At 38.6% G+C, this 16,313-nt stretch overlaps 1 protein-coding gene across 1 annotated transcript; it reads right to left on the bottom strand.

Annotated features, from left to right (window-relative positions):
- Nucleotides 1–606: 606 nt before the first annotated feature.
- loxa (lysyl oxidase a) lies at nt 607–10,478 on the bottom strand. The gene is made up of 7 exons (XM_084745996.1): nt 9,602–10,478; nt 7,867–7,975; nt 6,146–6,283; nt 4,091–4,247; nt 2,054–2,149; nt 1,249–1,364; nt 607–1,146 (listed from the first exon to the last, which is right to left on the bottom strand). Exons 1-7 carry the CDS (start codon nt 10,230–10,232, stop codon nt 1,140–1,142), a joined length of 1,254 nt encoding a protein of 417 aa, XP_084602122.1. The 5' UTR covers nt 10,233–10,478; the 3' UTR covers nt 607–1,139.
- Between the last annotated feature and the right edge of the window lie 5,835 nt (nt 10,479–16,313).

The raw sequence follows: 16,313 nt of genomic DNA, 5'->3' as shown, positions 1-16,313 counted from the left end.
ACCCTGATAACACCATAGCTATCAAGCTGAATTATGGGAAATGTAGGATCCATAATTTTTGAGCTTCAGCCATACTAGGAACAAAATATTTGAATATTTCTGCAGCTAGTGCTTCGATTTTAACCGTATTTGTTTTGTTTGTTTTTATCTGTCTCTCACAAGTCCAACTTTATGTATGTTGAATAATAAATTGCTGGCGTACTTCTTCAAAAATGCTACATATTTTCTGGTTCCAGTTTCTCAAACATGAGCCTTAGTTTTATTCCCCTCTCTGTTTTATATTTTATGAAGATGTTTGGATTCTAGGAGCCTGATATTTTTTCAACTAATAAAAAAAAAACAATAATGCATTCATCAAAATAACCATAATCTCTGAAAAATATAATCATTACTTTGCAGCCCTACTTTGACAGTTTTTAGTCATCTTTTTACACTTTGTGAGCCTGTTTTTGATTATGTGTGTGTGTGTGTGTGTGTGTGTGTGTGTGTGTGTGTGTGTGTGTGTGTGTGTGTGTGTGTGTAAAAGGCAATAAGACAGAAAAAGGTAAAAACAAAGGCAACGAGGAAGTGACTTCAGAACTTCAAAAAGTCCAAAAACAGTCTTGCAACGTTTTATTGAACTTTATTCAAGTTTCACAAGAAAAGCTTTAGAGTAAAGAGAGTTTCTTCCGTTGCTTATAAATATAACAATTTCCTTTAAACAGCTGGTTCATTTTAAATTGTGATATATTCGATATTGACTTAAAAGTGAATGCAAGCTCGTTTACATTTAGTATTTTGCCTTTCTAAGCTTCTAATTCATGGATCTATTCTATCTCACAACTGCTATGAAATGCAAGCATACAGTACAATGCAGTAAAAGAAGGGAATGAAAAATAGCCTTCAGAAAAGATGAGATAAGAATACAGTTATCAGTGAGGAGAAAAAAAAACCTGCTTTCCAACAAAAGCAAAGAAGAATTCAACACTATCTGACACTATGACGTCAGATGATTGCATTTTTTTTCTAAAATATGAGTTTTTTTTTAAATTATAAACAACACAAACAATTTAAAATTCATTTCATGATGTTTTAAATGCCTTCATATGCAGTCCTCTTCGTTGTCATTTACAGAACATGCTGTGAATGACCGCCATCTCTTAATACCTGAAGATGTTTAATAAAGAAAAGAACAAAAGCAGCATGAGGATTAACGGAGGACACGAGAAATACCAGAGAAACATTTGTCACATGAGACATGATACTTACGTTGACATGTGACAGCCAGACAGGTAGGCGTAGTTGCCGGTGTATTGCACATCACAGCGCACAATGTTGTTGCTGTAGTCACTTTCTGGGACCTGATAGTACGGATTTACACTGACCTGTGGAGAACAATGTCATATACGTAATAATCAATAACACGGCAGGGATATTTTGATAAAACACTCAATGGACGATATGTATGCTGAGAATACTGTCCTGTATTCTTCTTCTCCTTCTGAGATTGCAGTTGCCAATCTGCAGTCTGACTTAAACTGACTGCAGGAATGTCCTCATTGACTGATTGATTTCTCTCCATCCTCCAAGAAGCATCTGGTCGCAGACTGTGATGATACCATTTACAGATTTTTTTGTTCCTCTACTTTGGCCTTAGTTGACCCCCTTTATTGTGCTGCTTTGAGATACATTTCCAACTCAGGCTACAGGACCCTTTGTGGTCAGAGGGTCCTCACTTGCTATTTGCAGGCTGCAACACTGGTATTTTTTAATTTACAAAGACATTCTAGCCAGATTACCCATGTCAACATGCCTTACGTTTGCACAAAATATCTACAGTCTCAGCTCCAATAAAAGGTTAGGCTTAAAGGTGCCAACTGTGCATAAAGAGACTGGAAAAAGTCTTTTTGGCAGGGTCACCACTAGTTAAACAAATTCTAAACAAAAAGCTAAAAAGAAAACTTCATAAACAACATAGGCTCTAAGCAAATGTACACAAATGCAATGTGTTCCACACAGCTCTCGTAAAGGGTTTTAGAGACTCATGAATTCTCATCTGGAATTTTTCACAAACCTTGAGGATATAGTTTCCAGGTTTCACATCTGTGATATCAATCCACTGGCAGTCAATGTCTGCATTGTAGGTATCATAACATCCTGGGCTCAGGCCCTGCACATTGGACAACATTCACATAAAAACAAACTTCTTATTGAACAAAATAAGGAAATTTGACATGCAGAACATTAACTTTTTTCTTTGACACAAAATGTCATGTTTTAAGGCATATTATGTAATGGTAAGAATAAAAAGCTTATAATAAAAAGATCAATAATTAGAACTGTATTTCTGGTTTAATGCCAAAGAAGATAAAGAAAAAGAGGGAAAAAAACAGGATGGAAAAAGAAATCATGTGCTGTGAGCAACTGATCACAGGCAGGTGGGATCATCTTGCAGAAGAAACAGGAAATCATTAAATCACCATCACCACTGGCTCATGCAAAAGGGAAATACTGAAGCTGTTCTCTAAAGGACGCAGTAAAAGAGCACTTGTTTTTCTTCTGCTTCAATCTGTGTGTTTTTTTTTTTAAACCAAATTCCAAAAACCAGGTCATTCAGTGAAAAGCAGGTCAGTAAAATCATTATCCTTGTTGCAGTGTGAATGTGCAACAACATATCATTATAACAACATTTTTGAGGTTATTTTCTCACAGTTAAATTTCAGAGAGTCCTTTCCACACAAAACATTTTGTGTTCATGCTACAGAAGGAAAAGCACAGGTGTAAATAATCAAATGAATGTTGGCTGAATTTCAATTAGCTCTTTTAGTTTCAGGGTCTTGGGAATGTGGATGTTGGCTCACTGTCACGGCTTACTGAGACACTTGAATAGAACAAAGCCTTTCCTGTTATGACCAGTTAAAATGTCTGTAGTGAAAAAAGTCAGTTTCTCCACAGACATGTTTCTGGAACTCTGTACAGCTGTTGTGGACAATTAATACTATGAAATGTGACAAATATAAACACATTAATAAATTAGACTGTGGTCTTTTTTGTCATTAGCTGTCATTTTCTGATGTAAAAATAAAGAGTAACACTTTATTTGAAGAGTGTGCATAACTGTCATTACACTGACAACCATGTAATGACACCTGTCATTAACATGAAGGAGTCTTTATGAATGTTTGACATTAATCAAGCCAATAATGTCTTTGCATTGACAGCTTGACATTATCAAACTGTTAAAGAAACTGTTTAGCATAATGTTATGACATTACATTATACTATCAAATGTGGTTGGTTATGAAACTGGCCAGCATGTCAGGAATATTTTCCTTGACCTCAATTAAAGTGGTAAATCTTTGTCATTAAGTTTTATTACACTATCAAATAATTTTGTAACAATGTCATGAATAATTTCTTTGACCTCAACTAAAGGGTCCCATTTGGACTTTGGATTAAATGTTATCAGGCCAGTTTGATGACAGAGTGCAGTGCCAAGATGATTTAGTTCACAGAGTGAAGTTCACTTGTTGCTGAAGCGGGCTACCTGCTGTCTGCTGTTATCTGTAGCTGCTGTCGGCTAGTTAGCTTGGTTAGCTGTGGAGCTAGCTGCCTAATTAGCTGCCAAGAGTCAAACCCAGCACGTAAAACGCCTCGGTACTTTACTCCCTTTCAAACTGGCCACCATTGTTCTTTGACACTGCGTTCAGTCCTGGTCTGACCAGGATCCCCAGTCCGGCCTGCGCACGTGAAACTCTCAACAGAGATAAGAAGGACGCAGGATCATTCAGTTCTTAGTTACTTCCAACATCAGCTTGAGAAAAAATGTATTTAATTTAGAATGTTATTAATTAAAGACGGCATTAAAGATATTATTGTCTTGATTAATGTAAAGTTGTCATTACAAAGACATCTCAACTTTTCACCAATATGATCCAACTGACTGAATGACATCTTATGACAACAGTCATAAACATTCATAAAGACTTCTCCATGTTCCTGACAGGTGTAATGACATAGTTGTGACAGTATAATGACACCCCTTCAAATAACGTGTAGCCCAAGTGAGCAACATTTCAACAGTAATCTTTTCAGTGGGCATCTTTGAGACCTGGGTATGTGCGGTGCAGGCGTATCGCCTGTAGTAGCCGTAGTCACAGGACGTGTCCTCCAGGCAGAAGCTGGCTTTGTGGCCCTCCGCCATGGACTGGTGGGTGGTGGAGTCCAGCAGCTCGTAGTGGCTGAACTCATCCATGCTGTGGAAGTGCCTGTGGATCAGCAGCAACATTTTAATCTGAACCGAATGAGGTCCACATCAGTCTGGGCCTTATTAAAACAACCCTGCACTCCTTGTCATGTTGAGACTGAGCAGGGACTGTTTTTGTTCCTGAGCCACATTCATACAATTACTGATTACATTTTGTTGAACAGTGTTTCCAAGTGTTAATCTAAGTGGCTGTGAGTCACAGTGACTGAAAACATCACAGGTGTTAATTATATTTATTATGTTCCAGCTCATTTTTTTCCATTCAATGCTTCTATTGAGGTTTTTGAAAGAATGTCTGCCGTCATATTTTTAAGACGTCATCACCCTAAAAAATGTTTTGTCAGTTTAAATATAGTTCATGGTGCTGGTAGGTTGCTGCTCGACTGCCCAGCTAAACAGGTGTGTGCCTCCCTTTGCATGTGACAACCAGGAGAACAAATTGTTTTTTTCCACACAGTAAAAATATTGCTTTTGAAAGGCTAACTGCCAACAACCTGAGTATTTTGTCAGTTAAAAACATATTTTGAATTTAGGAATTGATTGCATCTATCTGGCGGCATTTTGATTTTTGGACCATAAACGCTCTGGAGTAATTGGAAATGTTTAAATCACACAAAATGTAAACCACTGTAACATTGGCTACTGGACTTTGATGCTTTTATGGCATCGACTGAATTGCTTCAATACTACTGAATTTTGAAAAATGCCGTCATTCAATACCATATTTCAATACCAAAGGAATACATCTCATCAGCAGTGAGCCATTAAGCAAGGAGCGTTCTTGTACCAAGATCCAATAATGATTGTAATCTAATCCTTATCTGCAACTGTGCAGAAATACCAGGTTTAAACAGAACTAACGGACATACAGAAAAAGGCTGCATTCAAATGCTGAGCTACAATTTGAAAGTCAAAGTTAAGAATGGAGCTCTGAAGCTTCAAACTATATGGTTCAGCCCTATTATGTACATGCAAAACTGCAGTGAGTCTGATTCTGCTTTCACTCTGTTATCTTAAACGCAGAGTTTGTTTAATTAGGCAGAAACGGTCTGGATTTTAACATCGGTTGACTCTCAGAACACTGAGAAAAAAATCTATACAGTCCACCGTTTATTGGATCCCTGCCATATGTGCTCCATCTTGGGGATCTGCGCAGTGGCCTGGTTGTTTCACAACATAACTATGGACTGAGGTAGTTTCTGTAGAATCAAGGAAAAACAGGCACTTCTCCAGAAGCTCAGTAAAGGGACAAAAAATAGCAGTGGTTTTCCTTTTTGGTTCATTATGTACGTAACACAACTTTAATTTACAGTGTCTGGCTTTGCAGTCGTACATGAACTGAATTCAAATTTAAAATGACGTATATTTTAACAATCTATAGTCTGAGATTGTAAAAATAGAAAATTACATCTTTGGAGGCCTAAAGATACAAATAAAACTTATGTCAAGATGTCAGTTCTGATATCACAATCTCTGCAAAGCAATAAAACAGCCAGCAAAAGCTATAAAACAGCCAAAAGTAACACAACTGTGGTTCAACAGGGGGTGCCATACCACAACTAAGGACTGGAAAAGACAGTGTAGTGATAAATATGATCTCTTGGAAACAACTGCTTACATTTATAACTGAAAAACAAAACAATTACAGAGATCTAATTATGATGTATGAAGATGTTCTGTCTCCAATTCAGTATTCTGTGAATAATGTGATATTTTAATGTTTTTGATCAGCAGTATGTCTTAAGTCAGACATGACTCTCTAAAGCTTCCCCAAGTGACTGTAACTGATGCCAGCATGTTGGCGAGTGAGAGCAAATGATTCAAGGGAACAGCCACAGAGTCCCAGAGACTCTCGTGATGGTGGTGAGGTGGACAGCTCTGACATGACATTATACTCACTGGTGACAGCTGTGCCACTCCCAGGAGTAACGTGGCCTGTTGGGGAGGAAGTCTGCTGTCCCCTGGTTCTTGACTCTCTGAGGAAACCTCAGCAGCATACGGGTGTCGTAGTCTCTAACACTGGATCTGTAGGCTGAGCTGCAGGCGCCAACCAACAAAAAAACAAAACAAAACGCAGGTCATACATGGACACGATTGCATCACGAAGGCTGGGTTGCACCAACAAGGATTCATTTCTTTTTTAAAAACATGATTTAATCAACAGGACAGCTGAAGTGAGGACAGGATGGGGGGAATGACACACGGCAAAGGGCTGCAGGTGGGAATCAGACCCACAGCCACAGCAGAAGACTCACAGCCTCTGTACGTGAGGTGAACGCCCTACCAACTGAACTAACAGGTCACCAACAAGGACTTATTCCTAATCTCACTTAAATCATGGTTCAACTTTAAATCACGCTGCACCAAACTTTTAAACTATCTTAAATTTAAACCTCTCCTTAAACCCCAGATTAGTCTTTACTCTAAAGCTCGATTAAATCTAATTCTGTTGCACCAAAACTTTGATGTCCAAAATGAACGAGATCCAGTATTAACTTTAAACATACACCTGAGGAGGTTTAACTTTGTATTGAGCTAAATCATTTTCTGCTGAGCTATCATGAGCAGACTATCAAGGCTAACCAATTTTCTAGCTAGCTAGCAAACAATGTAAAGGCTTTTTTTTTTTTTTTTTAATAGCAAACAATATAGCTTTAAAAAAAAAAAAAAAAAAACTTTTTGGCTAGCAAGCAGAAATGATACATTTTTTCCTTTTGGCTAGTTAGCAAACAATATCGCTTTTTTGGTTTAACTTTTAAAGCTAGCTAGCAAAGATTATAAATGGAGATTAGTTTTGAGTTGTTCAGCAAAGCTCGGGCTAATTTCACTGATTTGCAAATTTTAAAACTGGTTTTGCTAGACTCAGACTACATTAAAACTCCTACAAGGAACTTTCATGTTTTGTTGATTTTGGAGGCCCCTGTGGACAAAAGCAGTTGTGTTTCCACTGTAATAATGATAAAATTTAAGGTCAAAAATACAGTTTTCTGAATCATCTGTCTAATGTGGCACTCACTGTGACTTAACCTGGGAAAATGTAAACACAGGCTCGATTCCTCTGTGGTAGGCAGTAATAATAACTACAAAGAAATAGTCAGTCTTCTTGCTGATGGTCTTGTTTGCTTATGTAGGTCATGTAGAGGCATGTATTAAACAGACACTTTCATAACCAGTTAAAAACTCCTTGTAGTAGCCTTAATCTGTTTTTGTGCAACCCAGCGTAAGATTGTTTTTCCTGCTACATCCCCTCCTCTGACTGGAGCAGATTTCCAGCGGCTGAGTGAAGGCTGCCTATGTATAAATGGTGGGTGGAAAAATAGTTTGAAGGCACGTGGTTGTTTGGGTTAGTTTTCGATAATGTGTTTACCATTCGGAGCTTTCTCTCTTTGGAGAAACTGTGATTAAACTTTACAGACATCCACCACTCCGCCCCTCTGCTCCATCAGTGGCAGGATTCGGTTAATTTTACCTCATGGTTCCACTGGGCAGCCCTCACCCACAAGCACTTTAGGTGGTTGTTATGGCTCAAAGCCCTCTGAATCACACTCAGACTTGGCTGCAAAAAGCCTGCTTCTCTTTTTTCTTTCTCTCCATGTGGATAAATCCTGACAGCGGTCTACCTTGACAAACAGTTTTCCTCAGCTGCACATCTCAGGTTGTACATCGGGGCTCTCTGGACGTAGGCAGAAGCTTGAATGTAGTAAGGGTCAGGTATGAGATCTGGCAGACCTAGAACCACAAAATAACACGGTAACAGTTATACTAGCTATATATGACAGTAAATAAAGTACATTTACTCAAGTACTATAGTTAACTTACTTATGTAATAGCATTTTATTTCCATATTAAGGTACTTTATAATTCAATTCCACTATATGTCACAATTTCACATGAAATATTGTACTTTTACTCCACAGCTTTAATTACATTTACTTACATTTCAGATTAAAATGATGGAACAGATTTAAAAAGTAGATACCAAAAAGTAATGTATATATAAAGTATGGTAATTAAAATAAGCTCCACCTCCAACATGACCAGCAATGTTAGTCATAATAACTGGATCTTATAATATATGATACAGTAAGATTAAATGAGAGGCCATTCTGCTTCATAATGAGTACTTTTGATACTTCAAGTACTTTTTGTTGCTAATATTTAGAGACTTTTTTTTTTATTTTGAATGCAGGGCTTTAGTATTTTTACAGTGTGATATTACTACTTTTACCTAAGAAAAATATCGAAATATTTTCTTCATCACCACAGAAAACTTACAAATAAATCACTAGATTCATATTTTTCACATACAAATAAACACTTTAAGAGGTCAATTGGTTTGGCGTGAGACACCCGAAACTGAGTCAGCTAACTCTTCGTTTGCTGCACGGCTAACCAAGCTAACGGCAGATAGCAGTTATAGCTACTTAAGCAGCTAGTAAAGCCATCAGGATGCTCAGGAAGCTCGGTAAATGACCTCCATGCTATATTTCCTGTTTGTCTGAGATGCCATGTTTGGCCCCAGTCTGGCTGTGTTCACAGGGAAGATGCTAAACCCAGTTTGGTTGTCCGCAAACAGCAGGTATGTTAGCAGAGACTCTGAGCTACAGTTAAATCACAAGTTTGATAACGATATGATGTTATATTGATTCTTTGCACAACAATACAATATTTGCTGGGCTTGTGATTGATATCAGACAATATCATATGTACATTTAACAGATTCATTTACAGTTATGTCAACCATGAAAAGTTGTGTTTTTATTAGACATAAGTGGTTCTTACAGGACAGCAACTACACTTATCATTTTTAAGTTGGAACAACTTAACTAAGTACCTGCAACCAAATTTGAAGTGAACTTAACAAGAAGAAGGTTAACATAACTTAAGACTAATAGATTTATTTACTTACCTTTTTCAAGACAACCTATTTGATAGATTTTTAAACGCAGTATCAACTTGGCAGATTTCAGAATGTAAACATGATGATCTTATAAAATATGGCTTTAGTTATATCAAACTTCCCAAAAGTATGAATTTTCAATGCAGTATGAGTACTTTTATGTTCTATGCAGGACTTTTGCTTTAAGTTAAGTATTTTCACAGTGTCTTATGAGTACTTTTACTTTCCAAACAGTATTTTTACTGTATTTACAGTACTTTCACTTGCAAAGCAGGACCTTTACTTGCAGTGGAGTATTTTCACCATGTGGAGGACTTTCACTTGCAGTGCAGTATTTAAACAGTGTGGTATGAGTACTTTTACTTCAGTAAAGTATTTGAATACTTCTTCGACCGCTGTCTGTATCTCATTAATGACCTGAATGTTGTTTTAGGAACATTTTTCTCCACTCTTACCGTACTGATGGTGCCTTGTGCCATATCCGGGTCTCGGTCTCGGCCGTGGTCTCTCGTAAACGTCATAATAATTGTAATACGGATTATCACCATCGACGGACTTGTAGGGGTCATAGGGATCATCACCGACCATCATGTCTTCTCTTCTGGGCAGAGGCGGACTGACGGTGACTTTTGGCTCGGTGTCATTGACTCTGCTGCTCCTCTGCGTCCCGGTGCGCTCGCCGGGGCGGTCATGGTGATGCTGGCGGTGCTGGTGGCCTCTGACGAGCCGTTGGAGGGCAGGAGGGAGGGCATCGGGGCTATTCGGAGGCTGCTGCTGCTGCTGCTGCTGCTGGGTGGAGGTGTCCGGATGTCTCACGTCCGCATCACGGATGATGGTGACAGGTCGCGCCTGCACTTGCTCCTGAGGCGCACCTCTCCGCCGCGGTGGCTGATACTCCGAGCCTTGGCTTAAAATGCTAAAAATCTTGCCGTTGTGCGACCACTGTAGCGTCTGCCGAAGAGCCGCTCTTTGATCTCCTTGTTGCGTCCCCGGATTCCTCTGAGAGTGGGCAGCTTGCAGGATGAAAACAAGAAAATAGACGCACGCATATGCGTAAAGTGGCGTGCCAAATATGCGTAATCCCATTATGAACTCAATTAAAGGAGATTTAAAGTGACAAAGCGAGCATTTCACGTGAGCCGGGGCTGCCACTTGTCTTTTACTCAAATAGCTTTCATGTCAATTTGAAGGATATTCAGTGAGCAGAGGAGAAAAGCTAAGTTTGAATGTATCCGTGTAAACTCATAACGCTCTGCTGCTGCAGCCTGCAGATGCGCCCAGTGAGATGATGATGATGGTGAGGAGGAGGAGGAGTTCAGCATTTGGAGTTTCTGATTCTGTTACACAAGTCTGGTGCTGCTGCTCATATAACCACTGGATGGATACGTGATGTCTGATCATGTCCAGCCGAGTGTGTTTGGTAACTGCTCAGTCTGGCCCTTTCAAAGATGGTTAATGCGTCTGTGTGACAAGCAGTGAATCTTACTTTCTTCCTCACAGAGTGGAAACAGACGCATATTTCGTATTTTAGAACAGTTTCATTAAAAACAGACACCGAAACAAATGAAAACTTTCTCATGAAATTCAATCCACTTGCACAGCAAAACCAAATGCTTCTAGTAGTGAAAACTGAAAACCTGTTTAGATGTTTTACAAACTTAAATGTTGAGGTCCAGTAGAAGTTTCTTTCTTTTGTTTATGAAACTCAGATTTTTCAATTAACATACATTTTACTGAGCATAATATAATGGGTATTTATACCTAAAATTGTTGTTATTGTTAATATTTTTATTATCACCAGTCCAATATTACATGTATGCGTGACTGTGTATGTGAGTGTGTGCGTGATCAATGGACCTAGAACATGTCTACAGCTAATCTGGCAAACTACTCGACCGATCAGCCTAATTTTTTCGGTGCACACTCATGACTGTATGCTGAAGCAGCTCTGTGATTCAGAATTTTTTGGAAAACCTTGAAAAACCTTTTTTTATGGCCCCACACCAGCAGCAGCCTTGGCTGGAGACATGATGTTGTCAGGTCATCCCATTCTTATGAATATGATATTTCAAGAACGCCTTGAGAGAATTTCTTCAAACTTGGCACAAATGTTCACTTGGACTCAAAAATGAAGGGATTAAATTTCGGTGTTCAAGGGCACTGTGATTTCACAAAATATGTTTTTGGCCATAACTCAAGAAGAACACAAGAATGCAAATGCCTTATAGGATACTAGCTGAACTGGAGAGTAACTACTTAATTGTAAGTAGTTACGTGTACAGTGACACTGTAATCCTCTACAGCTATAATATATATATTTAATTAAATTACAGTTGTGAATCAAAATGTTGATAATTAAAAGGGGGTTACATCCAAATATTGTTTTTGGGTTGTGTGGCGGAGATCTGCACTCATTGAGAGGGGTGAATGAAAAATCCAAGTTGCATTTGTTGGAAATATTTGAGTTGGCTTTATCAATCATTTTAATCTAACTGTAATCAAAGAGTAAATATGACACAAACTACAAATATTTAAGGTCTGATAATCTCCAACCTTCTCCAACTTCACAGCATTTTGGCAACTGAATGTTGATTTTGTTGTTGTTGTTTTAGTTTTGCTGACTTATTTCACATCATGGTTATGACAGAATATGACTTGTACTTCCTAGAATCTACTGTATATTGTCTTCATTTTTTCTTTCTCTGCCAGATCAACAAAATGTCATGATAAATAGTTTTTCCCCTGACTGTTGGATGAACTCCCAACCAAATTGCAACACACACCGCCAGAAGTCTCAACACTCCACTTTCTCATAGGAGGATCTCTGAAACCTAAACATGAGTCTCTGATGGCCCCGCAACATTTCCATTTTTTTTTCTGGGAAACCGTCTCCCACAAACCCCCCTCCACCCCGGGCCGCGCCTCAGTCCTGTCTGTGCTGGAGCTGTGCTGACAACGTGAAAGCCTCATCACATGCATCTCACAGTAGTTTTCTATAAGGTCATAATTAGTGTATTCTGAGTGATAAACAAGATGAGGCTGTGGTGATACTTGATATCTGCTTTACTGCGTCTGCTGGCAGACGTGACCCCCACGCTCCTCTGCTGATAAATCCAAGTCATTTGCTGCAGCCCAGTCAAATCACCGCCCTGCTGTTAGCACCAGAGGTATAATGCATAGCTTGGGAAACTTAATGCAAGGTCTTCATTTTCTTCTGTTTAGCAAACCAGGAAATTCTCTCGACCATCTACAGAATTGACCGCAGGATGGCGGCTGCTAAACCACAGTAAATCGCCACAAAGACTTAACAGTTTCTCAAATCACAAAGTTTCATGAGAGCTACTGACTTAAAAGCAACAAATCTGAATTGTAAGTGAAGAATTTGTACTACCACTTATGAGCTGCTGTGTATCTTTAAAAACCAAGTAGTCCACTAGGAACAAATAATATGCTTCACAGGCTCTAAGTCTTGATTCAAAATGGAGTGAAAGAGAAATGGAAAGTAAAATAAAGCACCAAAATTCTATTCTGACATGAATTACTATGTGACCTGGGCAGGATAAATACAGTGATCCCTGTGATCTAATAACAGATCAATTACAGTGTCCCATATCTTGACAGTAGGGGGCAGATGACTGCAATAATACTGGAGTGCTGAATGCCATTTTCTTATCAGTACCTGAGGGAGTCGAGGAGGTGGAGGATCAGCGTCTTACATAATATAAACTTTGCAAACTCTACATTGCTTTCACACTCCTTCAGACTGTGCAAGATTCCTTGTTTTTAGTCTGGGGGTGAATCACCTACTGGGGATGCACAAAAAGTAGTTGCTGCAAACACCTGCAGACACTGACTCAGCTGGTCTGTCATTTACCAGAAACATGGGGAAAAGTGTGTATCATAGAATGATTAGTTGTTTTATTTAAAGTAAATCTTTATTTATCCAGAGTAGTACAGTACAATGACAGTCTGATCTGTTGGCCACTGAGCAGCAACACTGGAGCTGCTTGGGATTAAGGGTCATGTTCAGTGTTGTTAAAAAGGGAGGGTCAGGTGATGGTTTTTCACTTCTGCTGCATCTGTCTGCTTCAAAGCAACAGTCTTATATTTTGGGAAATCCATTTATTTCCTTTCTGGTTAGATGGGAAGATTGATACCAGTCTCATTTCTGTTAGCTTAGCTTAGCACAAAGTCTGGAAATGGAAAAGTTGGCTCTGTCAAGTGTAATAATACCACAAATTGTCGTTTTTACATTTTGGATTTTGTACTGATTCAACAAACAAGATATGAGCTACAGTATCTGTTTCCCTTAGTCTCTGTGCTAAACAAAGCTAACTGACTGCTGGCTGTAACTTCACATGTAACAGACAGATGGTATCAATCTTCTCATCTGACTCTCCGCCAGAGAGTTAATAAGCATATTGTCGATGTCAAATGTCAAACTAGTCTTTTTAAGGTTGGCCTATTCAACTGGCAGCTTGTGGGCCGAATCTGGTCCAGTAACTATCTCAATACAGCTGTTTGATCATTAATACACTTGAAAAAAAAAGTATAAATAAGTGATTCAAATGAGAAAGAGGCTAATTAGACCATTCAAAGGTTGGGTCTGTTGTTAATCACTGGGACTGTTATTTTATTAAAAAGCTTCACTCAGACTGTTCAAGCAGAGGCAGTTTAGTAGAAGAGTCAAACTGAATGAAAAAAGATGCTAAAAGCAACATTGTGTTTTTCTACGAAAACAACAAGCAACTTCTAATCCACGATGATGAGGGTGCATTTATTCTTTCCTGCACAAATCTGGCCCTTTTTAAAGAAATAAGTAAAGCTTAAAGGTGTCAGCATCAAACTAAGCGTGCGTCAGATGGCTGAACAGCGTTTGAACTCCCTCACCTTTCTAATGTTGGACTTTGGTGGCTGCATCCAATCATTTCTGTAACTTTCCAAAACCCACAATCTGACAGTCACTCCCACTTCACACAGTGATCGGCCAGCCATGTGGAGGTGAGAAGGTAGGCGAGGTTTGAACTTCTCTGTCAAGCTCTCTTTCTTATTTCTTCATATAATTACTCCTGTCACTTTTTGCAAAGGACTGCGACTCCGTGAATGCCTTCGAGGACAGACGTGTGTGTGTGCCGTTATCCTCATTTGTACAATTATCGCGTCTCACCACTCTATAACGACAGGCTTTGGCCCAACTTTGAGTGGGGTTTGTCAGAGCAGCTTTGAACACTTTTCTTTCAGATGCGGTGGGATGACACGTCCCATTTAAAGGTCCAAAAAAACACATTTTCTGAATTAACCTTTTTATTATGAATGAAGGCATCCAACAAGAACAAACGATTTCTGCCAAAGTTGGAACAGAATCAGTTTTTTCACATGAGAGGTTTTCTGGTTGTGCTGTTTGCTCTTTGCTCCTCTCACTGGTTGAAAGTGGGCAGAACTAATTTGTAAAAAGGTGGTGCCACATACTTCTGTGCACCAATCAGAGTTTAGCAACATTTTAATCAAAATCTGACGACAGTTGTAGGACTGTTTGTAAAGACTGCTGCATTAATAAGTCCAAAAATCTGGAAGTGATGTTGCTTATTAGCACCTCTGTTTCTTTGTCTTGAGGTCATTGGGTTTCCTGAATGGATTTTAGTTAGATGACTGAAATAAGGACAGTGGTTAATACAAGTTTAAGAGATTTTCATTTTTCGTACTACGACATGAAATACATCAATAAATACAACACGTGAATTTTGAAGTTTTTACATGTCTTTAAAAAGGCGGTTGCTACAAGTATATAATTCCTGCAGAACTATTGTGTGTGAGTGCTAAACACTTAATAAACAATAACTATAAATGTTTTTTTGATAATTTTAAATGTGCCCCGTGGTGTTTTCTTGTAAACATGTCATGTTGACATTCAGTGCTACCTTGCAAGATTCGCTGAGCCAATTTTTATTAGATTTTGAAACCTGTAGCCTACTGTTGAAACCACTGGCAGGACCATGTATCCTGTCACCCACTTGCTCACGCGAGTATGTGTGTGTCCTTATGCATGAGAAAAAGCAAGCAGTGTTGGGGACTAGTGAACAACATGTAATTAAACTAGTAGTTTAACCACATTTTGCAGTAACTTACGACTGGTTCGACTATGTTAACATTTGCTGAGTGATTCAAGTAGCTAAATTACTTTTTTGACATTTTGTGTAGTAGTACCACTATTAAAACTGCAAACAATTTTAAGCCACAAAAGGAAATGACTCACTATATTTTTCCATTCCTTCTGACAGATGGACATTAAACCAAAACTGACATTCCTTGCACTTTCCAATGAACGGTGGGGTTCATATGACCTGTGAACAAGTGGGAATTTTTTGCAATGAATTCAGTTGAGTAACAGAGACAGAGTAGTTTGAACCACTTTTTCTAAGTAGCTTAATTTAACCAAACTAGTTTTCTCCCTTGGGCAGTTCTGTTGTTCTTCTCAAAGTAGTTCTCAAGTTATTGGTAGCTTCCCCAACACTGCACAGAAAGCAGGGCCCCACTCATAAAAACGTTCTCCATAAAACTAGCAGTGGTTAAAAACTCCACAGGGTGCCTTTAATTCTCATTGTTGCATATTTAGCTATGAATTTTAATGTTATTGCAAAATACTGTAGTTCAGATAAAACCAAGTTTTCAGGAGCTTTAAAAACAGTGATGTGGTTTATAAATTGACATTAACATGTATGATTTAAGTGAAATCCACTCTGCACAAACAGTAGCTGAGAAAGAGATCAAGAACCAAGCACAAACTAAATATACTTTATAGTCTGAGAATGGGTTCTGTTTAATAGCAGAGTACACGGATTAAATCATGCTGTAAATTACAGTTAAACCAGTTGTATTGTTTTTGGATAAAAAAGGGCACACATCATCTTACAGTCACGTGAGGTTACGTTTCAGCTTGTGTAAGCTGCAAGGGCGAACCGGAGCCAAGTGGAGTTATATGAGCTCCAGAAACGAATCCTCCCTGTAGACTTACTTGACTTGTTCACAAGTTAAAGATAAGTGCAGAATGTTTGATACAGAAACAGGATGAGGAGGGTCAGATGTTCATTAATCCACATGAGCAAGAAGATTTAAGAGCGAGACTTTCATACTAATAATAATTTTCTGAGGATTAATAAGTTAAAAGAA

Source organism: Lutjanus erythropterus, chromosome 20 (genome assembly GCF_056507025.1).
Source record: "Lutjanus erythropterus isolate fLutEry1 chromosome 20, fLutEry1.hap2, whole genome shotgun sequence".
Classification (NCBI taxonomy): Eukaryota; Metazoa; Chordata; class Actinopteri; order Lutjaniformes; family Lutjanidae; genus Lutjanus; species Lutjanus erythropterus.
The sequence above is the reverse complement of the archived record's forward strand: the minus strand, read 5'-3'. Positions and strand labels throughout refer to the sequence as shown.